This window comes from Notechis scutatus, chromosome 1, assembly GCF_049901735.1.
Source record: "Notechis scutatus isolate UNSWTSFEM ecotype Mainland chromosome 1, rNotScu1.2, whole genome shotgun sequence".
In the NCBI taxonomy this organism is placed as follows: domain Eukaryota; kingdom Metazoa; phylum Chordata; class Lepidosauria; order Squamata; family Elapidae; genus Notechis; species Notechis scutatus.
In genome coordinates this window covers 39,969,491-39,994,388 of record NC_142009.1, presented here as the reverse complement: position 1 = coordinate 39,994,388, position 24,898 = coordinate 39,969,491, and the positions used below count along the sequence as shown (strand labels likewise).

The 24,898-nt window shown below is 43.0% G+C and overlaps 1 protein-coding gene across 5 annotated transcripts in view; it reads right to left on the bottom strand.

The window, feature by feature from the left end:
* The window catches only part of FBXO11 (F-box protein 11), a 101,171-nt gene that overhangs the window by 12,998 nt on the left and 63,275 nt on the right, over positions 1–24,898 (bottom strand). For 4 of the 5 annotated variants that reach the window (XM_026684754.2, XM_087961456.1, XM_087961460.1 and 1 more), the window contains exons 2-11: positions 13,454–13,581; positions 13,186–13,267; positions 10,547–10,691; positions 6,432–6,561; positions 4,979–5,062; positions 4,758–4,890; positions 3,137–3,243; positions 2,933–3,044; positions 2,221–2,327; positions 1,987–2,124 (exon numbers count right to left, since the gene is read on the bottom strand). In XM_026684754.2, coding sequence (XP_026540539.2) covers positions 1,987–2,124; positions 2,221–2,327; positions 2,933–3,044; positions 3,137–3,243; positions 4,758–4,890; positions 4,979–5,062; positions 6,432–6,561; positions 10,547–10,691; positions 13,186–13,267; positions 13,454–13,581 — 1,166 coding nt within the window. The remainder of the gene's footprint in view (positions 1–1,986; positions 2,125–2,220; positions 2,328–2,932; positions 3,045–3,136; positions 3,244–4,757; positions 4,891–4,978; positions 5,063–6,431; positions 6,562–10,546; positions 10,692–13,185; positions 13,268–13,453; positions 13,582–24,898) is intronic. The other variant, XM_087961451.1, reaches the window with a different exon arrangement.

Below are 24,898 nucleotides of genomic sequence, written 5' to 3'. Positions count from 1 at the left end.
GCAACATTTTGAGAAGTGGCTTGTTTTTGCCTTTCCCAGAGACAAGGATTGGCACAGTGGGCTTTGTGCCTAAGGCAAACCAAGAATTCAGTTTCCCAGTTTATAGCATGGTACTTTAACCACTATACTAAGCTGGCTAATATTTATTTCTATGGCATGAAAATAATAAGAAAAATGTTATTGTATTCTTTCAAACCATCTGTTGCACTCTTAATAACAGTAAATATATTAAGCCCTTTTTCAGTTGAAAAAAAGAGTCTTCTTATTTAATTCAACATAACCAACCCTTATTTTCTCAAGAAATGTTCATATAGCAAAAATTATGTACTATAGCAGGGCTGAATAACCTTGGCTTACAAACTACATGCAGCTTCCAATCCTGTTTTTGCAACACTTAGAACTTATCTCCCAATTCTGCTGATTGAATTCCACAATACATTGCAGACTTTTTGGTGTGCTATTTTAATTTTTAAATATTAAGGCCAACATTTTCTGCCTCTTCCAGAGACGTCCCCATGTCATCACCAAGACTTGTGATCTCTAAAGGACAAGAAAAGCTCAATAGTGCAAAAAACTTTTTTTGGGAAATATTTATATCCTTAGCCTGCGTAGCCGAGCTTGTTTCAAAAGATCTTTGGGATGCTAGTACTTTTGAACATGAAAGTTTTAAAATGCAGGAAATCCATTCAAATAGAGAACAATGTATTTGAAACAAAATTTTAAATCTTAAATCATAACATCCAAAATTCCTCCAGATCTGTAATGAAGTATGACTTTAATAAACTGACTTTTATCAGATTTTATTTTAGAGGAAAGTGTCAACATAGCCCCTTGATTATTAATTTGGAACAAAAGGATTTTACATTGACTTTGAATTAAAATTAGGTAAAATCACAACATGACTTGTCACAGTCTGCTGCTCTTTTTCCGAAGTCAAACATTCTGACTAGCAATAATATTTTGCAAGAAGCAGCATCAAAGCTTTGCAGTAACATAAAGTTAGTAAATAAATATTGTTTCTGGGACCCAGGGAATATAATAAATATAATTTATATCAGAAATATGGGAGCTCGCCAGGTTCTTGGCAATAATGTCCAATGTCTGAAATGAAAGAACCAACATGGAAGCACATTGAAAAGTAACTATTTATACTAGCAACCAAGAAATAGTTCCAACTAGTGATAAACTAACACAAATATTCTAAAAATGGCAACTTGTAACACATAAAGTCTTGTGTTGTGGCAGCACCAAGAAGCAGAAGTTCAAATAATGCCACACCCATCAAAATACTAAATATATCTGAATTGGAATTGTGGACAATTCCAATTCAGTACATAAATAAAAGATGATAGTTTCCCAGTTAAGTCAAGGTGTAATTGTAAAAATAGCAAAACTAAGATATTGTGATAAGGGATTTATGCAAACATCATCCCAACTGTAACTACATATCCAAATATAAAATTAAGAGAGAAAAATTCATTCATTTCAAGCTTTCTACTGCTTGCAGTTCCCATTTTATGTCTTCTGGAATATAAAACAATGCCTTTGTAACCATGCTTGGAAAGAAAAAAAGAGTAAAGAGAATTTGCAGTTATATTTTTAAATTGATACAATAGAAAAAAGCTGCCACACTCATATATAAGTACAATTATGAGCAATAACTGAAGGATTGAAAATAGCTTTAGAAGAGTTTATGTTTTAAGTGATAATTGACTATGTTTCTTAAATACAGAGAGAGTAAGAGTTATGAAACATAAGGATATCACGAAGGTAATTGTCTCCCAAGGTTCTTGACTTCAATTTTCCCTGCTAAACATACTATATACTTGTTCTATAAATACTTTGGTAATGGAGACTAATGAACTAACGAACAAACACAGCTTGAATGTTCACAAAAGCTTCATTTTCCAAGAGACATACAAACAGATAAAAATCTGTCTGCAAAACGCACCTATCTATATTTGCACATAGAGAAATATACATTACCATGCCATGATCAAATGTAAAAACACCAACATCTCGCCCGTGATGAATGTGATTTCGTCTTATAATAGGGTTTCCGTGGTTTTTAACCCAAATCCCAGCTAATGCATTATTAGAAATCTCATTATCTTCATATATCCCCTGAAAGGTTAGAAAAGAATGTTTTAGGATGAGTTAAAATAGTTAAGAAAGAAAACAATAAAAAATATCAAAAAAGAAAAATGGAAGAAGTGTTACCTGTGCATGATCTGTGATGTAGAGTCCAACATTTTCACAGTCACTTATGTTACAATGCTTGATAGTGGGACAAGCCCCTTGGCCACTAACACAAACTGCAGAACCAACTGAAAATGAAGTTTGTACATACAAAAAAATGAGGTAAGTGTTTGTCTTTCATAAAATATGTGAAACAAATACCATCAGTTATGCTTTTGCAATTGGAATAACTTGAATAGTTTTTGCCAATTATGTAATCTTGGCCTTTCAAAATACAACACTAAGCTAAATAAATTATATCTTGTAGAAGAGCAGTATAACCATTTGTATAATACTAAATTAAGGATATATAAAATACTCTGCTTTGAGCTCTGTGGAGAAGGAATACAACAAACCACCTCCTGTTCTGGAAGTCTGCCAGACCACTCCTAGAAGAGCTGGATTGGGATGAGCTGTAAGAAGCATAACACTTTCAAATATTCCCCAAAATGGAACTTTTGCACACCCCTACCATAAATTATCAGTTAGGGATACCTGGGAACAAGTGAACAAACGTTTAAAAAAGTAAAGTTCTAAGAACCCAAAGACTGTCATTAGGTGGAAAATTCATATTAGTACATGAAATTTCATCACCTGGGAAGGCAAGGTTCAATTGCACACATGAATACAGTTTAGAAATTATCTACAAATAATGTTTTCTACTTTTTAACTGTTTTACAAAGAAATTACATACCTGTACAAGTACTTCGAATAATACAATGATCTATTATTGGACTGCAGTTAACTGTGATTTCTAAGCAATGGTGAGCATTGTGATGTTGTGCAGATTTGTCATCAGGGTTAAACTGAAAAAACATACAATAAATCCCTTTATTAGCTATTCATTTCTTTCAGTGCAACAGGTTCAAAGCAAGTATTTGCCCATCTTTCTTCTTACCCTGATTGTCATGTAACCAACATAAGCATCCTCTGATCCCTCCATGAAGACAAAGGTTGAATCTCTTGTGTTTTCAATAATGACCTTATCTGCTACTTTCCCAGGAGCTTTACAAAAATATAAATTTTTTAAATAAATTACTAAATGAAAATTACAAACCATAGTTTCTATTTCTAGTCCCTTTAAAAAGTAGTAACCCAAGACCTGCCATGTTTTTTTTGCAAACGTTATATTGAACAGTTCAGATGACAGTTCAAATTGTTTTAAGTCTTTTGAGACATTCAGTCCAGTAACTTTATTTTACAAAAATTTTAAAAATTGTTTTTCCTCAGATTTAAGCCAGACATTAATTTTAGTTTTAATAGAAGGAACTATACCATCAATCAAAGCTCAAATGACAAATAATGATTTTCATACTGTGAACATGACAAGCAAAGAGACAATCTTTGTGCTTGGCAAGATTTAAGAAAATACACAAAGAAAACCAGTAATGCAATGGATTAATATAACAACAGTGATGGTTGCTATTCTAATAACGATTAGTCACCTAACTGTAGAGAGAACTCACAGTTGAGAACAACTATTCATAGAGTTGCCATAAGCCAATATTGACTTCACAACATAATCTCATTCAGGGCAGAGAAACAGAACACAGAACTGATTATAAAGTACTAAATAGTTCAGGCTGTTATATATTATGTAGAGAATTCTTTAAACCAAAATAAGTTACAATGGTACTCACATCTGCACTATGTTTAATCAAATGAATATCTATTTGAAAAACCACCAGAAGGAGCACAAAGTTATAATTAATCATTTTAATTTTAATCTCAGCTGTGCTAATTTTGTCAAAAACATATCATGCCAGATAAATCTTATTGCGTTCTTTGACAAAGGAGCAAAATTAGCATCTTTAAACTAAAATAACATTTAAAGACAAAAGGAAAATTTATTGACACTGAAATTGTATTCAATAGAGAAAAACAATGCAGCAAAACATGCATGGAAACTTCCGTTATAGTACAGAGACTTTCCATTGCAGAATAAAAAAGTAAAAAAGCCCAACACAATTAGGAAATTTATAATAACATCATTGTTAATGAAACTCCAGTTTATTAAGCTGATTCTTAATAAAGGATCAATAGAAAGACTTTAGCAACAAAAAATGCAGTATCAAGTATATAGGAGCCAAAAAATAAAGTGAATTAGTTTTATCAAAAGTGCAAAATATATATAAGGGGAAGAACAATAAAACAATCATCAAAAAGAGAAACTATTGCACAATAAGTGGGTTTATTTGAAATACCGGATTAAAAGGAAGGAGGTAAAGAACTTAAATGCTGGTCTCTTTCTAAGAAAGAAATCTGATGAGGCTGGACTATTGGGAAAGAGAAGAATGGGGGAGCTTATTCAAGTTTTTAATGTTTCCTCAGAAACAAAAACAAAACAATATGAAATGAAATAGAGTGCTGTCTGGAACTTTGGTATAATAAAAATAACTCATTAATTTATTGTCTTGATATTTCTCACATGACTATAAAGCAAGGGCTGTATGTATTGAAAGTTAAATATAAAAGTCAATTAAAGCAAGTGATATTAAGATGTTTTTCAAATTGAATACCTGCACCAATCATCGTTATAGGAGATTCAATGTATATCCATTCATCTGTGTATATGCCCGAGTGAACAAAGATAAGTCCATCAAAGTGAGCTTCTTGAACACCACCTAGTGCATCTTCAATGGTGTCATAATACTAAAAGAAGACAAAGGAACTGTTTAGAGATAAATAGCTATTTTGAAAAACTATACTAGCAATCAATTAGAGTGGTTTTAAAATGTACCAGCATGTTTTCTCTTCCTTTGTATCTTGCTGGGTTGCTATAGAAATGTTCAGCAAATCCTGGCTTTACATGGGCTCCTTTATACTAAAATTTGAGAAAAAATATTAAGTTATGGTAAAATGTACTTTTTGAGCTTTGCCAGAGAAAGAGAATTAATAACACACATGTTAAATATTGTATTGCAGAACTCCTGGATGTAATTCACATTATTTCAATACATCATTAATTGTTCTCAGTAGATAGTTCTAAATTTCAGCCTAGTCTAGTTCAAGAAACAGATATGAAAAGAATTTGGTAGGAGTTAGGAAGTAGACTTAATTAGAATCTTATAAGGGGCTTCCAACTTCAACAGGCAACACTGGACATAGGATATGGAAGTTTCCATAAAACTGTATGAAGAATGCAAAAAAAATATTATGCTTTTTGTTGTTATATTGTGTTACCGCTTGTTTTACACACACACACAGCCATAAGACCACAAAAATGAGGAAGATATAAGAGACTATGAATAAAATGATTTTCTAAGAATTCTCAACCTGTTGAAATAGTCATATTAATTACTATTCATTTGTTTTATGTATCACTTTTCTTGATTTCACAAATTATGTGAGAACAGAAAGTATGTGTGTTGAATACCAAAGCTTCCCATTTTTGCAATCACTTTTGACTTAAATTCTTGAGTTCTCACTCAATGTTATTTATGTTTCATTATTATAGTTAGTCCTTCTTTATAGATTGCCTCATTTAGCGACTGTTCAGAGTTATGATGGTGATGAAAAAGTAACTTTATGACCAATAATCACATTTACAACCTTTGCAGGTCTGTAAAGCAAAGGAAAGCTGCGGTAAGGTCCCGAGTCGTGGATTTACTTAGTTATCACTTAGCTGAACAACAGTTTTTGGAACCAAATGTGGTCGCTAAATGAAGACTACCTGTATACTACAATATAGACATACATTTATATTCTTTTTTTAAAAAAAACCTAATCTCTCTTTATTGTTCCATACACTTTGATCAGTTTCTTCTACAGTTTTTAAGTTTTTCTATTAATATGCTCCTAATAGAACGTTCTTCACAAAACAAAAAGGCATTCTTTTCATTCCAGTTTAGTCCAACAAACTATATATTAAATGCTCCAAATAACATCTTAAGAATTATATTTCATCTGCATAGAGATATGTAATTTTATTGTAATGAACTGAACCAGGGATTTAAGAAATAAAGCTATCATACTAGTAAAAGCGAATCAAGATCTCAAAAGTATAAAATGATGGAAGTGAGAAAGAAAGCTGTTGACTGTTCTTCAGTATTTTTAGTTTACTTTATTGTCATTGCACCTCGTACAATGAAATCAAACACCATCTTCAGTGCACATCATGACCAGGACCATTTCAACCATTGTAAAAATGCAACATAAATAAGAAGGCTTTAAAAACATATATATATATATACCAGTTGCTGAAAGCTTTCTTTCCAGGGATTTGGATGTTCATATTCTTCTGGATTTATTTGATAGAATTTACCAGGTTCAGGATGCATCATTGGACGTGTATATTCAAATACTTCCATGTATAATCGTTTCCTGAATAAAGACATTATGAATAGAAAATTGTGAATAAATTTTAAGAGAACACAGATATAAACTATACAGATAAAAATTGTATGAAATCATAGTCATTAAGAGTAGTTTTTGATATGAATTTATTTCAATACAAGCACAAACATGAACAAGGGATTAAGGTTATGGGTCTATAGAAGAATCTGGTTGAGCAGAAATAATTGTTCATCAACTCTTTTTTTCTCTTTTTCCTTCACAAATTAATCTCTCTTGCTATTAAAGATTCTTCTATAAAAGCAAAATGTGTTGGTTTTTCCTGGAATTCTGAATCAAAAATTAAACCAAGCAAGTGGTCAATCATATCCTGAGTAGCATTCATAGAACTGCATGATGATTAGATATGAAATAATGCATTCTGCAAATACAATATATTACCTGTTACAAAATAATCCTTTCTTAAATCAATGTCTGAGGAGGTGAAAGAACTTACACATTTTAGCACTGATTCATGATTTATTCTGTTTTCGAATTCATTAACGTTTAGAGCTAGAGCTTTTATTAATTCTTTTAGGTGCTAGCTAAAATCAAGTTTTTATGACAAATGAATTGCCCTTTTACATATTTACAGTCTGCTAAATATTTTTATTATAATTTTGTTTTAATGGCTTGTTTTATTTTATGTTTTTCCTGCGGCTGATTTTTTTCTTTTACAAATCTTTGTTTGTATTTGTTTAAAAACATCATTCAAAAAAACAACAACTACAGTCTTTACATCTCAGCAGGTGGCAGCATCTGGCCAATCTTATTTCAGCTTGGAAACTAAGTAGGACTGTAAAGCTACAGTGATGTGTCCCTTAAGTCATTCGTAGTAAAATCTAACTAAATAAGTTTACTTAACAGTCAGTATTCAATATATATTGATATGTAGATAATCAGAACATTATTAGCATAATTTTACAATGGTGAAGACAAAATTAGAGAAATAAAAAATCCAAGTGACTATGGAGAATTCAGAAATCTTTCCTGAATTTTTTAACAGTATTTCTACTATTCTGAGTGTAGAAATACCGTATATACTCGAGTATAAGTCGACCCGAATATAAGCCGAGGCACCTAATTTTATACAAAAAAACTGGGAAAACTTATTGACTCGAGTATAAGCCGAGGGTGGGAAATGCAGCAGCTACTGGTAAATTTCAAAAATAAAAATAATTAATTTGGGAAATGATCTCACTATCTCATGTCGCCTCGGGAAGGGAAAGGCAAAGCGCTTTTTGCCTTTCCCTTCCCGGCTGGGGCTGTTGGGAGTCGCTGCCGCCTGCCTTTCCCTTCCCGGCTGGGGCTGTTGGGAGTCGCTGCCGCCGGCGCGGACCCAGTCCCGCCGCCTCGGGAAGGAAAGGCAAAGTGCTTTTGCCTTTCCCTTCCCGGCTGGGGCTGTTGGGAGTCGCTGCCGCCGGCGCGGACCCAGTCCCGCCGCCTCGGGAAGGAAAGGCAAAGTGCTTTTGCCTTTCCCTTCCCGGCTGGGGCTGTTGGGAGTCGCTGCCGCCGGCGCGGACCCAGTCCCGCCGCCTCGGGAAGGAAAGGCAAAGTGCTTTTGCCTTTCCCTTCCCGGCTGGGGCTGTTGGGAGTCGCTGCTGCCGGCGCGGACCCAGTCCGCCGCCTCGGGAAGGAAAGGCAAAGTGCTTTTGCCTTTCCCTTCCCGGATGGGGCTGTTGGGAGTCGCTGCCGCCGGCGCGGACCCAGTCCCGCCGCCTCGGGAAGGGAAGGCAAAGTGCTTTTGCCTTTCCCTTCCCGGATGGGGCTGTTGGGAGTCGCTGCCGCCGGCGCGGACCCAGTCCCGCCGCCTCGGGAAGGGAAAGGCAAAGTGCTTTTTGCCTTTCCCTTCCCGGATGGGGCTGTTGGGAGTCGCTGCCGCCGGCGCGGACCCAGTCCCGCCGCCTCGGGAAGGGAAAGGCAAAGTGCTTTTGCCTTTCCCTTCCCGGATGGGGCTGTTGGGAGTCGCTGCCTCCGGCGCGGACCCAGTCCCGCCGCCTCGGGAAGGAAAGGCAAAGCGCTTTTTGCCTTTCCTTCCCGGATGGGGCTGTTGGGAGTCGCTGCCGCCGGGCGGCCCCAGTCCCGCGTAGCCTCGGGAAGGAAAGGCCACGGCTGGAAGGCCACCGTTGGAGCGAAGCTCGGCGCAGCCGCTGTGTTAGCATCAGATCGGGCGTGCCGGATGGTTCCGACCGAGCCCCGAGCGTCGTCTTTGGCGCCCGCCCAGCACCGCGGAGCTCCTGTACCGGGAGAAGGGAAGACCCCCCCGGGCGGGGCAGGGAGAGGAGCTCCCGCCCGCCCCTCTTTCCGCGCCCACCGGTGTCCCCCAGGGACCACCCCCGCCCGCAGTCGCCGCCGCTTGAAAGAGATAGGCCGGGGTGGGTAGAAAGGCGCCGGGCGCCCTTGAGAAGGTCGCGTTCGCCTGTCTGCCCGCGGATGTCAGCGGAGCTTTGCCGCTGCTTCGTCCGGGGTCTCTGGGCAAACACGTCCACCTGAGCGGGGCTTGTCGCCTCCGGCACGCAACGCAGCGCTGCCCTCGGATTCCCTGTCTGGTTGCCCCCTTTGAGGGCGATGGCAGTAAACTGTTCCCGTAGCAGCGGCTGCTCCGCTGACATCCGCGGGCAGACAGGCGAACGCGGGACCTTCTCCTCCAAGGGCGCCGGCGCCTTTCTACCCACCCCGGCCCGTCTCTTTCAAGCAGCGGCGACTGCGGGCGGGGGTCGTCCTGCGGGGACACCAGTGGGCGCGAAAGAGGGGCGGGCGGGAGAAGCTCCTCTCCTGCCCCGCCCGGGGGGTCTTCCCTTCTCCCGGTACAGGAGCTCCCGCGGTGCTGGGCGGGCGCCAAAGACGACGCTCGGGCTCGGTCGGAACCGTCCGGCACGCCCGATCCGATGCTAACACAGCGGCTGCGCGCAGCTTCGCTCCAGCGGCGGCCTTCCAAGCCGTGGCCTTTCCCTTCCCGAGGCTACGCGGGACTGGGGCGCTCCGGCGGCAGCGACTCCCAACAGCCCCATCCGGGAAGGAAAGGCAAAAGCACTTTGCCTTTCCCTTCCCGAGGCGGCGGGACTGGGTCCGCGCCGGCGGCAGCGACTCCCAACAGCCCCATCCGGGAAGGGAAAGGCAAAAAGCACTTTGCCTTTCCCTTCCCGAGGCGGCGGGACTGGGTCCGCGCCGGCGGCAGCGACTCCCAACAGCCATCCGGGAAGGGAAAGGCAAAAGCACTTTGCCTTTCCTTCCCGAGGCGGCGGGACTGGGTCCGCGCCGGCGGCAGCGACTCCCAACAGCCCCATCCGGGAAGGGAAAGGCAAAAAGCACTTTGCCTTTCCCTTCCGAGGCGGCGCGGACTGGGTCCGCGCCGGCGGCAGCGACTCCCAACAGCCCCATCCGGGAAGGGAAAGGCAAAAAGCACTTTGCCTTTCCCTTCCCGAGGCGGCGGACTGGGTCCGCGCCGGCGGCAGCGACTCCCAACAGCCCCATCCGGGAAGGAAAGGCAAAAGCACTTTGCCTTTCCCTTCCCGGCGGCGGGACTGAGGTCGCGCGCGGCAGCGACTCCCAACAGCCCGGCCGGGAAGGGAAAGGCAAAAGCGCTTTGCCTTTCCCTTCCCGAGGCGGGCGGACTGGGGCGCGCCGGCAGCAGCGACTCCACACCATTTTTTTTTCAGAGGGAATCTGACTCAAGTATAAGCCGAGGGGATTTTTTCAACACAAAAATGGGCTGAAAAACTCGACTTATACTGAGTATATACGGTAGATTTCTATTTAAAAAATAGCAAAATCTCCAAGATCGCCAAATTAGACTGACAGGATTCATTAAAGAAGAATAGGCATACAGTTTGAAATATGTGCCAAACAACATTTCTTACAATTCAAATACCTGTTTTCATTCAAGGTAATAAAAACAACTAACTAGGAATTCATTTTTCTTATGGTGCTTGATAACATGTAGTATATTTCATAATAATTAAGAATTATCACTTACCACAAAATTGGATCATTAGCTAGCTCACTGAAACGTTTACATACACACGCTGCTCTACAAAGATCTTGCTCTAGCAAGTATGAAAAGATTTTCAGAACCACTTCATCAGGTAATTTTTCTTGAAGATATTGTTCTGCAGGTGCTGCTATTAAAATACAAAACATGAATAACAGGATTAAATTGTCTGGATTATTTTCATCAAGAAAGATCATAAACATCTTGTATCTTTCTTATATTCATGATCTGACTGAAAAGATTATAAGCAGCAGCAGCCTGTAAGTTATTTATCAAAACATAAAACATAGGTATGTGTCCAGCTTTATAAACTATAAAAATGATAAATTTTGAGTAAATTACAACAAACAACTATGCTTAGCAATCAATATGGACAGACAATGAACAACACTAAATTTCTGATTTTTAAAAATCTTCCTGATACTTGCACACGGCAGACAGAAATCACTCAAAATATTTGGATATTTCATAATTTCAAGTAAGGAGCCATCAAGGAAGGCGAGCTCATATTCCAAAATCTAGTCTCCACATTCCTGTATATTCATACCACTCAAGATATCCATGGCTGGTGGAGATCTTCAACAGTTTTTCTGCAATAGGAGAAACTAGCTTCTAGTTTAACTCCTAATTTAGTGAACAACTTTAACAGCAGACTTCTACACAAAGGGGACAATATGTAAGCAAACCCTTTATACTACAAAAGTTGAGTCAATAGGATAAAGATACATAGCCACCTTTGCTGATGGAGAACAAAGGAATACACAAAACAGCTTTGCTTGCAGCATAGTATTGTGTAAGATGAGAGCTTCTAAAGACATAGCATTCAGAGACTGGTATGAGTTCAGTTGTCTGGTTGACAGGAAAATATAGGAAGAGAAGGGGATAAAAAGTTCATTACAATGCCCAGAAGTTCCTAAAGGAATTCCTCATTTCAAATGGAATGCCCTTGTAATGGCTTTATATATTTTATTCCATTTGCTCGAGCTGCTTAAATGCAATAAAAATAATAAATAAGGGCACACTGGTACAACCACAATGGGGAGGAGAAAAGGCATATTAAATAATGAAGCACATATATTACTCTTCAAATAAAATATCTCTGTAGCACTCAGTCAAGAGATTATAGACAAAGAGAGCAACTACATTCTTAATATTTGTTTGATATTAATACTTTTATATTAAATGATTTGTTTAAAGTTTTGGGAATAAAAAAAATCTCTGTGGCCAATTTACTGTAGGCAAGGTTTATGGGTTTTATTTTTTCCAGGTTCTCTTCCAGACTATTCTAGTTACTTGCACATATATCTGGCAACTGGCTGAAAAGGGGGTGGGTGGGTTGATGGGTGGGACTCCTGCTGCACAGAAGCACTTTGATAGTGAGATGAACAGCATATAAATTTAATGAATAAAATAAACTGCATAAATAACATTAGCTTTACTACAAAGACAATGTGCAGATACACATCAACTGAACAAACACTGTGCTGGACATTTATTCAACAGCACTGGCAATACTTCTGTGCAAATTAGTGTGTACCTACATCTTTGTATTATCAACCTGTGAAATAAAGCACCATGCAACATTCATGGAAATAATAATCTAGATGAACTCTAACTTCCTCAGAAGAACCACAGCATATAAAATAGGCTAGCAACATGCGATTGTTAAAATCTTCTGTCCATTATGTTTAACTGTTTCCTTTCCCTATGCCACCTGGTCTAAGCCAACAATGGCAAAAATATGCTGCTGGTTTTTGCTGTAATCTGGCTAAGTACAATAAATTGAGGAAACAAGCAGGGCCAATCACAAGCCGAGGAATATCAGCTCAACTGGAGTGCTTGCAATAGCCTCAAAATGACACCTCTTGAAACAATTAAGTTGTCTCATGCTTGGAACATAACTTTAGAAAACACAATTCATGCCCAGAACACTCAAAAATAGGTGTTTTGAGCTTGGAACATTTCAAGGTTACAGTACTATAATCTTTATTATATTTCTAGAGCAGTGGTGGTAATCAAATTTTTTTACTACCAGTTCTATGGGGGTGGCTTGGTGGGCGTGGCTTGGTGGGCATGGCAGAGGAAGGATACTGTAAAATCCCCATTTCTACCCCACCCCACTAACCTGCTTTCCAGCTCCATTCTCTTGTGCAGGGCAACAAAAGAAGACCCAGCCAATCAGCTGGGACTCTGATCAGCTGGGACTCAGGAGGCAGCGAATAGATGGGGGCGGGGCCAACCAGAGGTGGTATTTACCGCTTCTCTGAACTACTCAAGATTTCCACTACCGGTTTTCCAGAACCTGTCAGAACTGGCTGAATACCACCTCTGCTCTAGAGGCTGAGATTTTTCTATTTACTTCTAAAACGACTCATAGGATTGCACTGTTCAGAAGTGCTATTAATTGCATCTATCAATTAAAAATCTTTCTCATCTACATGGCAAACAGAACTACTTGCTACACATAGACCTTACTGTTATCTTGTTTGACATTAAAATCAGATTACTTAAAACAAAGAGGTCTAAAGTCAGCATCCTATTTGCTTTTCATTTAAAAAATTCAAAGGAAACGTGGAAGACTAAATTTTTTTACACAGCACTCCATCCTATAAAACAGGGATTACCTGATAAATCCTGTAATTTTCCAGATACTCTGGCCCGTTTTGCTCGATGGCCGAAGTTTTCTGTCGCTGAAGTAGAAGCACCCTGACAAGAAAAAGTAAAAACATTTTAAGCATCTCTTCTAGCTACTAGATTCAGTCAAGCATCCCAACCAATCTTCTTCAAATTTTATTGATATTGGTATTCTTACATATGCTCCCTTCACAACATTCTCTGGACTAGATTATGCCCAGTTATTTATCTACTCTAAAAAATTTCTTTTTTAAATACCTCCATATTGCTCTTTGCAGGACAAGCTGTTCTTTTAGGTAAAAGAGTTTTTCTGCGAAGTTGGTATGGACTATTTTGTGCACCAGGACCCGATTCTTCTGCAACCATATCTGCAGGTACATCATCATCTACCAAGAAACAAAGAACACATAAAAGATTGTCACACAAAAATAACTTATCGTTTTATCATATTAGGAAAAACTTTTCTGTTTGTAATTAAATTATAGGAAGTCAAAGCTGATGTATTAATGCAGATATCAGTCACATGTCCATCTCGGTTAAATGTTATGCTGCATATTTATATTTAATATTAGTAAACATAACTGCACTGTATTCATATATTTTAAACTTTTAAAATCCTTATATTAACAGAGAAATACACTTTACAAATAAACTATATAGAATGTTTCAATTGCAGTAATAAAGATTTGTTAGCTCTTCAGAACCTTTCAGATACCACAAAAATGGTTTTGCTGCAGTAGTTGAAGGGACCATGGAGGTCTTTTAGTCCAGCCCCCTGATCAAGCAGGGGAACCTATACTATTTCAGATAAGTGGCTGTCTAGTGTCTTCTTAAAAACCTCCAGTGATGGAGCACCCACGATTTCTGAAGGCAAGCTATTCCATTGGTTATTTGTCCTCACTATTAGTTTTTCCTTAAGTTTCTCCTTAATTCCAGGTTGCTTCTCTCTTTGGTTAGTTTCCAACCATTGTTTCTTGTCCTTCCCTCTAATGCTTTGTAGAATAATTTGACCCCCTCTTCTTTGTGGCAGCCTTCAAAGACTGGAATACTACTATTATATCACCCCTAATTCTTCCTTTCTTTAGACTAGCCAAACCCAAAAACAGGTAAGTAAATGCTACTCTGGTAGCCTGGACTTTTTCTTGAAAAGCCAGAAATTTTGAAACAAATGAATAATTCTGATATAAGGAAATGTCTCTGAGTTGTTAAATTAGTGGTGATCTAACATTTTAAATCGAGAATTGGCCTGCAGCAGCTTACAATAGAATATACACAGTGATATACCTCAAGTTTACTAATCTATTAAGTACACACAAGGCAATACAAAAGTTGGGAGCACAAGATGTTTCTGTTTTTAATTCACAAATATATATTAAAACTAAATTTTCCCCAGAGAGCATTGTAGTCCTCTAGTCTTTTATGCAGTCTTCAGTGAAACAGATGGCACTCTCAAATTTGTAGGATCCAACCTGGGTCGGTCATGGGGACCAGAGGTTTAGTGAGAGAGAAGTTCCCTGAGGATGGGCACCAACCTGAGTCTGAAAGCTCGGAAGACTAAACCTCTGGTGACCAACCCAGATTGGATCTTGTGACGTTATCTTGGAACACATACATTTGCCTTGATTCATGACTCTCAATTTTTTGCAATTATTTTAAATATTAATTTTAATTCAAAGAAGTGCTGAATGTATATTTCAGAGTATATTAATCTTTCACTATTAACTATTAAGTTAAAATAGGCAAGAAAATGGTGAGCACCCTAGACAAGTTCAAATAGCCAGGAGCAGCCAGATTACATCACAATGTTCTGGAGGAACTGGCAGATGTGATCTCAGAACCATTGAATTATATATTTCAGAGATCCTAAAGCACCAGGGAACTACCAGAGGACTGAAAAAGAGCTAATGTAGTTCCCATCTTAAAAAAAAAAAAAAAGTGGGGGGGAATACATTCAGGAAACTACAGACCTATCAGCCTGACCTTAATACCTAGGAAGATTATGGAAAAGAAAACCAAGCAACGAATCACGAATACCTAGAGGGAACAAAGTCATAGCCAAAAGCCAAAATGGGTTTGTCAAAAAAAGATCATGCCAGACAAATCTTATTGCATTATTTGACAAAATTAGTGCATCAGAGGAATGCTGTGGATATAATTTACTTGGGACCTCATTAAGGCATTTGATAAAGTAGACCACAACCAACTACTTGATAAGATAGAAAAATATGGATTAGAACAGCATCACCACCAGATGGATTTGTAATTGGCTGTCCAACCATACTCAATATGTAGTCCTCAATGGAGTTGCATCTAACGTGGAAGGAAGTGTGCAGTGGAGAGCCCCAAGGCTCTGCTTTAGACCCAGTACTCTTCAACATCTTGATCAATGATTTTGAATGAGGAAATAGATTGGGAACTCATCAAATTTACAGATGATGCCAAGCTGGCAGGAATGGTCAACACTCCAGAAGATAGGCTTAAAAGACAGAAGGATCTTGACAAACTTGAACATTGGGAGCTATCTAACAAAATGAAATTCAATGGTGAAAAATGTAAGGTTCTACATTTAGGCATGAAAAACCAAATGCACAGGTATAGAATAGGTGATACCTGGCTCAATAGTAGTACCTGTGAGAGGAATCTTGGGAGTCCAGGTGGGCAATCACTTAAATATGAGCCAGCAGTATGCTGTAGCTGCCAAAAAAGGCAACACAGTTCTAGGCTGCATTAACAGAGGGATAGAATCAAGATCACATAAAGTGTTATGTGATATCATTTTATAATGCACTTGGAATACTGCATCCAGTTTTGGTCACCACAATCTAAAAAGATGTTGAGACATTAGAAAGATTGCAAAGAAGAGTAACAAAGACGATTAGGGGACTGGAGGCTAAAACATATAAAGAACGGTTGCTGGAATTGAGCATGTCTAGTTTAATGAAAAGAAGGACATGATAGAAGTGCTCCAATATCTCAAAGGTTGCCACAAAGAAGAGGAAGTCAAGCTATTCTCCAAAGCAGTGGCCCCCAACCTTTTTTGTGCCATGGCCTGGTACCGGCATCACAAAATGATCCGCGGCCCGGTACCGGCATCAGCACACATGACAAGGCAAGGCGAGCCGAGCGACCCCAAAGCAAGAGCCCCCTTTTTCGGCTTCATTTGTTCAACTAGAACCCATCCAACAAAGTGGAAAACTTGTCCTTCCACTAAATCCAAATTAAATTTGTTTTCGCTCAGTTTTTTTTTTTAACAGCGGCACCCCATCTGACCCCCCCCCACCTCACGGCGCTTACCCACCCGCTTGCCTTGCAATGAAAAGATTCTCCCGCAGAAGCGGCGCAACCGACTCCGATATCCCCCTACACGGCCGTCTGAATTTAATCTCGCGCCTGGAGGTCATGTGAGCGACACAGCCCTGCCCGATTAGTGCAGCCGGGAGCTTGAAATTAGTCAATCAGGAAGCAACAAAATGTTACTTGGCTCACTCTTTCTGTCCAGGGCTCAGCAGCCTGTGTGGTTCTTTTGAAAAATGCATGCCTGCTGTTACCATTCCCCGCCCCCCCACACTTCCCTCAGGGCTAACCGCCCAGATTGGCTATTTTTTGCATATAAAGTTTTGCATCTGCCTATATCCTGGTCCTACCTCTCTTTTTTTTTTTTGTTCTGTAATTTGTGAGTTCCTTTTTGGGGGAACGAATGCCTGCTGTAGCAGAACTTTATGCAGTTCATTTTTCGTATTTTCATTTTGGGAGAAAGGAAAGAAGAAAAATTGGAGTCTTTAAAAAAAACTTTCTCATCAAAACAAGATGGCGGCGCCCAGCAAACCGGCGGCCCGGTAGAAAATGTTCCACGGACCGGTACTGGTCCAGGGACCGGTGGTTGGGGACCCCTGCTCCAAAGCACCTGAAGGCAGGACAAGAAGCAGTGGATGGAAACTAATCAAGGAGAAAAGCGACCTAGAATTAAGGAGGAATTTCCTGACAGTTAGAACAATTAATCAGTGGAACAATTTGCCTCCAGAGGTTGTGAATGCTTCAACACTGGAAGTTTTTAACAAGAGATTGGACAACCATTTTTCTGAAATGATATAGTTTCCTGCCTGAGCAGGAGGTTGGACCAGAAGAACTCCAAGGTCCCTTCCAACTGTGTTATTCTGCTCTATTATTAACTACAAGAAAAATGCTAATGCAAAAACAAAGAAATTCTATATTTTGAAGTCCAGGACTCGTTACTGATGGACTATACAAAAGGAGAAGTTTATAATCTTGATTTATTTGCTGTTCAGAATAAAAAAAGGAATGCAAAGTCTTCTATCGTGCTAATATAAGTCATTGCATCAATTTCCCTAAAGATAAGAACTCCATTATCATGTTACAGCTAGAAAGGAAGCTAAATACTACCAAGACTTTAACTCCACAGTGCAGACATAAAATGGCCTGGTAAAAATATAAGTAGTCCTTGATGTATAATCACAATTGAGTCCAAAATTTTCATTGTAAAGCAAGGCAGTTATTAAGTGAGTTTTGCCCCATTTTACATTTTCTGCCATAGTTGTTAAATGAATCATTGCAGTTGTTAAGTGAATCGGGTGGTCTTTAAGTGAATCTGGTTTCCCCCATTGACTTTGCTTGTTAGAAGCCAGCTGGGAAGATTACAAATAGTGATCCCATAACTCCAGGATCATGCCAAATGGCAAGTGCCCAAATTTTGATCATGTGACCATGAGAATGCTGCAATGGTCATATGTGTGAGAACCTGTCATAAATCACTTTTTTCAGTGCCATTGCCATTTTGAACAGTCAATAAATAAATGGTTGTAAATTAAGAATTATCTGAATATAATCCACAGTGCAGGTAGTGGCCAACCTATGACTGTAATAGAGCCTGCTGGTTGTAAAATGGATCATCAACATGACTGGCCTGATTATATCATTTTTTTCCTGGTAGTCATTAAATGACTGACACGATTTTAAAGTGCTCATCACAGTAATGAAGAAAACACTAGAGTCATTAAGCAAAAAGGTTGGAAATATAAATGAAGAGTGCCCAGCATGCAGTCATGTAATATGGAGGGTGGGGTGGTATTGTAACGCTGGAACCAGGTTGTAAGTAGACCCAGGTAGATTGGGCGTTGGTTCTTACCTGATACGCCCCTTCTCGGCGAGCCGCGAGGAGCATCCAGAGACTGGGATGTGCTTCTGAGTCCTCTTCTTGCAGGCTGAGCTTTAGATGAGGAAACGCCCGCCCCTCACGTGGTATCGCGCAGCCTCCCCAGTTTTTTGCGATAACGAGAAGAGAGGTTATTAATTCTTTCTAATCTACTATTGGCTCCTTGGCTGAAGCAAGAGTCCCCACCAGACGGAGAAATTAGGTGGGGCTGGATGCTCCTCGCTCGCCGAGAAGGGGCGCAGGTAAGAACCAACGCCCATTCTCCCTCGAGCCGCTCGGAGCATCCAGAGACTGGGACATACCAAAGCTGGGCTGTCCTACGGGTGGGACTCCGTCTGGTCCGAAGGCCCCTCCGGATCACTGATGATCCTCTGTAAGACCCGTCGGCCAAAAGAGGCCTCCGCTGAGGCGTACGATCTATTTTATAATGTCTGATAAACGGGGACGGAGAGGTCCAGGTGGCTGCCCGACAAATGTCAGCGATGGGGGCTTGCGTGGCCCAGGCCGCCGAGGTGGCTGCACTTCTGGTGGAATGGGCGGTTATTCCACCCGGAGCGGCCAGGGAATGGGAAAGGTAGCACCTCGCAATGGTGGCCCTGATGCAGCGACTGATGGTGGAAGGAGAAACCCTAAGCCCCAGTGACCTGGGCTGAAAGGATAGGAAGAGGGATTCCGACTTTCTCATGGATTGAGTGCGCTTAATATATATACGCAAGGTCCTTCTAACATCTAGGAGTGCCAGAGGACCCCCTGCCCTGGAGGGCCTAGGGCAAAAGTTTGGTAGAACCAGATCCTGTGACCTATGGAAGGGAGAGTTGACTTTTGGTAGGAAGGTGGGGTCGGGACGGGACCACTCGGGTCTGCATGGAACACGCATAGATCGCTCCTGACTGACAGAGCTGCTAATTCGAAACTCGACGAGCAGAAGTAATAGCTACTAGAAAAAACTACCATAAAGGTGAGAAACTGAAGGGATGAATCCTCAAAGACTCGAACGGGGAACGAGTAAGATAAACGAGGACCTTGATGAGGTCCCATGTGGGGAACCTGTGAACAGTGGGAGGGCACAGGTTGGTGGCGCCCTAAGGAAAGATCTAATTCGGGGGTGATGAGAAAGGGAACCGTAGTTATCACAGGAGACCACGGTCGAGAGGGCAGAAAATTGTAGTCTCAGGGTGTTAGGTGCGAGCTTCCCTTTGCGAAGACCTTCCTGAAGAATTCTAGGATCTGAGCCACAGAGGGAGAGAGGGGATCAATCTGAGACCCGCTACACCACTTGCAGAACCCCTTCCAAGTGGCATCATAAATTCAGTAGTGGAAGGTCGCCTGGCGGCCAAAATAGTGTCGATGACTTGACTGAGGGCTTCTCACTAGTCAGGCGGATCCGCCAACCTCCAGACGGCTAACTGGAGCCATTGAGGCCCGGATGCAGAAGGGGCCCCTGAGAGAGGGAGACCCAGTCCGGGGGATCCTCCATGGGGGCGTTACTCGATAAAAGCGGAGGTCCGCAAACCACGGTCGCCTGGGCCAATAGGGAGCCACCAGGAGAAGGTCTGCCCTCTCCTGAATGAGTTTCTATATTACTCTGGGAACTAACGGGAGCGGAGGGGAGGCATATAGGAGCCCTGGGGCCATGGGCAAAGCATGGCGTTGTGATTCTCCGACCGGTGAGACGGATACCGGGAGAAGAACCGTGGAAGCTGAGTGTTGGACGGAGAGGCGAAAGGGTCCACCACCGGAAGGCCGAATATTCTGGACGCTTCCTCGAGTAGGGATGGATGGAGACGCCATTCTGCCTGGTCCACCGTGGCCCTGCTCAGCCAGTCCGCCTGAGTATTGTCTACTCCGGAGATGTGTTCGGCTTTTTAGAGATAGGAGGTTGGATTCGTCCAGCGGCAAAGGCGCCGGCTTCCTCATTAGCTGGATGGACTGGGTGCCCCTTGCCTGTTGATATGGGCATTGGCCGTGACGTTGTCCTGGGTGAGAACGAACGTGATGTTTGCGGATCTGAGGAAAACTGCACAGGGCCAGATGGACAGCGTGAAGCTCTAGCCAATTGATACTGCACTCTGCTCGGTCGGGCGACCATTTGCCCTGTGCCGAGAGCGAGTCGAGATGAGCGCCTCAACCGGACAGGCTTGCGTCCGTAGTGACGGAGAGTCATTGAGGTTCCGCGAAGAGGTGGCCTCTGTTGATGGCGGGATTGGTCCACCAGAGAAGAAACGTGAGGACCCTGGAGGGACCCTGATTCTCTGGCCTTCGAGTTGCTTCTTCCGGATCGTTGGAACGGGAGCAGGAGCCACTGGAGGGATCTACTGTGTAGACGGGCCCAGGGAATAATAGAGATGGGTGACACCATTTTGCCCAACAATTCAGAGAAGTCCAGCAAGGCCACCTCCTTGAACGCCTGCTCTGTTTGACCAGGGCTTGAATGCTAAGGAACCTCTCCGAGAGAGGAAAACTCTTTGAGAAACGGAATAAATTATGGCACCCAAGAGGTTGATTCGGTGGAAGGGGTAAGTTGGCTCTTTGCCAATTGACTAGAAACCCGTGTGCCCATAAGGCGAGAGGGTGACCCTGGTATCCCTGACTGCCTGGGATTTGGACGGGGATAGAATAAGGATAACGCCCAAGTAGCAGTGGAGGCGGACGGGAACGCTCCTGAGATGAGCCGCCAGGGCCGCCGGGACCTTGGTGAAGGTCCGGGGCCGATGCCAGTCCAAAGGGTAGGGCCACGTATTGATAGTGAAGGCTATTATGACAGAACCTGGGGAATTTGTAATGGGAGGGCCCTGATTGGAATATGGAGGAATGCCTCCGAAAGATCTATGGAAGATAACCAGTCTCCCCGCCTGAGCCTAAAAGAATAGATTGCAAGGAGTGCATATTGAACCTACGCTGGATAAGGTGACGGTTGAGCCGTTTCAAGTCCAGGATGACTCTCCAACCCCAGAGTGCTTGGGCACCCCAAAGAGATGGGAGTAAAAGCCCCTTTTCTCCCTGATTCGGAGGGACAGGTTGCATGGCCTGGATGTCAAGAAGATGATGGATGGCTGCATCCATTGGTGCACGTTTGGAGGGATCCCTTGAGGAGGGGGGATGGGATGAAATAATCAGGGGGCGGACCTGAACTCCAGGGCGAGACCAAACCTGATTGTGTCCCTAACCCATGCATCGGATGTGGATATGTCCCATTGGGCAGCGAAGTGGCTGAGGCGGCCGCCAATGGGGAGGAGGAAGAGGCTCCACCTTCTGCGGTAGGGCTTCCTCCCGATCCCCGAAAGGGTCTCTTGTAGCTGCCACCGCCTGGTCCTGTCGCCCGGACCGTGCGGTCCTGGGATCGGAAGGAAGGGGGTCTAGGGTATCTGGGCGGGAAGGGGGTAGATACTTTCTCTTACTGCGGTCCTCGATCAACAGTGGTTCCAAGCTGGGCCAAACAGTTTATTTCCCTTAGTGGGAGCAGTGGCCAGCTTGACCTTATTCTTTACGTCCGTCTGCCAGTGTTTGAGCCAGCATGCGGCGCAGCCGTGACGTGCGATGTGATGGCCCTGGAAGAGAATTTTACCGACTGGTAAGTGGCGCCAGCCGAGAACTCGGCTGCAGCCACTAACTTCGCTATGTCCTGGTGTGCTCTGAGATTGGAAGCGGGACGTGTTCCTTGAGCTGACGTAGCCAGCGGATAGAGGACCTTGTGAAAGGAAGCGGCCATAGCTGATTTAATGGCCCAGGCGTCATATAGGTGGGCCCTGCGCAGCGCCAACTCCGCCCGCATGTCATCAGGTTTCAAGGCCTCTAGGGCCTCACAAGGGGTAGAGGAGAAAACCAGACCCACAATGGGGTCATCAAGTTCCGGAATGTTCAGAAGGCTAGATAGTGCCGAATCGAGATTAAGGAATCTCTTGTCTTGGCTAGAGGGTGTAGGAGGGGTCCCTGTGGAGGTGAGTTGCTTCGCCACCGGATCCACGAAGATGGAAGGGGAAGGGATGACCTCAGCTTCCACCACTGGTTGGGTGAAAATGGAGTCCTCCGGGCCCTCTGGGACGGGGGGAAGGTTTGCAGGGGACTGGGGAAGAAGGCCAGAGACATACTTGGCCTTAAGGAGGAGGGACTTGAACATGTGCGGCTTGAACAGCCCCCAAAAGTGGGTTGGTCGGGGAAGTGCCCTCGCCCTCCGACATCTCCCCTCCATGATGTCAGCCTCTAAGAGGGTTTCACTGTAGCGGAGGATCCCATCTGGGAGTCCTCTTCCTCTTCCCTGAAATCCCCAAAGTCCCCTTCCTCCTCCGCCTGGGCCCCAACCGGAGGAGGGCTGTCCCTCTGAGAGAATACCTGATCAACCGGGGACCGGTTGTGGAAGGGATCTGATGGATAAAGAGTCGTGCTCGGAGGCTCATGGAGAGAAGCCTGATCTGGTCATGTGTTGTAGTCCCTCTGCAATGCTCTGGCGGATGGCTGATTCCATCCAAGCCCTGATGTGAGGCGGAACCTCGGAGGTAGAGGGTTCGCCCTGGCGCAGACCAGCAGCAGTGTGGTTGGAGGAGGAAGTATTGACGGCTCCGGGCGGGACTCCCTGAACGCCTGTCAGACTCTTTTTCCAACGCTTTGTGGCGCTTTGAGGCGTCACGTTGGGAGGCCTTGGAAGGTTCCTTGTCCTGTCTAGAGCCCTTAGGTTCCTTGTCCTGCCTGCGCAAGTAGTGGGACTTTGCCTTAGCCTTCAAGGAAGGACGTTTAGAGGGATTGTCGTCTGCCATGTTAGATAATAAATACTAGCAAGGGCGGTTGGCTCGCCCAGATCAGGCCTGGATGAGGCCGGGTGACGATGAAGCTGGCCCGCTCCCCTTTTGGAATTTGTTATGTACGGAGATAACAGAAATATATATACTCTAATTTGTAATTTTTCTTCTCCCTTTATTTATTTTTATGTTTTATACCAGGTGAATATACAGGTTCTACGTATACCTCTATATATCTATGAGAAATATTGGTGTACAAAAAGAATTTTTTTTTTTTTTTTTTTTTTTGTATTTGTATTTCACATTAGGTGACAATATGCAATACATTAGCTTCAGGAGCTAAACAGCCCTGGTTTTAAAAATATCATATATATTATTATTATTATTTTTTCAATGTCATTGTAACTTTGAACAGTCACTAAACAAGCTGCTGCAAATCAAGGATAATATGCATTGTAGCCACAGATTTTTCAATGGGATTAAAACCCTCTGTCAGGAATTGAACTCTTGGTGTTTTTTTTTTTTTTTTTTTTTTTTGAAATCTATAGAAACAGTAACCGTAACAGGGAGAACTGTATCTCAGTACAGGCCAATCAGTCAAATAAACGCCTGAGGCCTAGAGTTGAAGAGAGGGCCTCTGGCAGCAGGCCTCCAGACAAGAAAAATAAAACCGGGGGGGGCTGCAACTTCGCGAAACGGGCTGCGGGAGGCCAACAAGTAATAAAGGAGCGGGCCAGGTGGAAGAGATGGGCAGCTAAGCTTTAACCCAAGGCCTGGAGCTCCAATTCACCGCAGCTAAAGTATTTAAAAATGGCGCCCGACCACGATGCGGAGCAAAATGGCGGCCGCAAGCTGAACCGTCGGGACGCCTTCGGGACGGAAAAGGAGGGCTTGCTGGTCAGCTCAGCTCCTAGGGCCCTAGGGGCGATGACCCTCCCGATCGGCGTTTAGGGTGGGGGAATCCAGCAATAAAAGAAATGCGTGCCACGAGGCAACGCGGAGGCAGCGACGCAATCTGATAAGGGTGGGGGTCGCGCTATACGCGCTGCGAGCCCACAGCTTCGCCCCAGGGACGGGAAATTTTTCCCTTAAGTCCAGACCCTTTGCGCAGGAGGAGGAAGGAAAGGCAAACCTTATGAAGACGAAGTTGGAATAGGCAAGAAATAGGCAAGAAATGTACGATCAGCCAAGGAGCTCTCTGAAAACACAGCCTGACTCTTCGAGGCTGAGCAAAAGACTGGGGAGACGCTGCGCGATACCACGTGAGGGGCGGAGCGTTTCCTCATCTAAAGCTCAGCCTGCAAGAAGAGGACTCAGAAGCACATCCCAGTCTCTGGATGCTCCGAGCGGCTCGAGGGAGAACTGTCCTAACTTCCAGTGACCTGTTGTAAGTCAAATACTATCTGTAATATAAACAAAATGTCTACAATAAAAATTATTAAATTAAAACTAAAATAACAAATGAGCCGGTGTTGCAATTCAATATTTTGTACTACCAGTTGTGTGGGCGTGGCTTGCTTAGTGGTCATGGCTTGGTGGTCATGTGACTGGGTGGGCGTGGCTTGGTTTTCACATGATTGGGTGGGCGTGGCCAACTCAATGTCACTCACGTCATGGGGTGCCTTGCCTGGTCCCTCTCCTCCCAGCCATTCCTTGTCACACCCAGCCTCAACCTATCTATAGTTCTGTAAAAATGTTGTTCACCTTTTTTTGACTTTATTATCTACATACTATAGATGTATTTTCATGGACCACTGAAAGGAGGAAATGGCTCACATGCTTTGCCCAAGAGGGTGATAG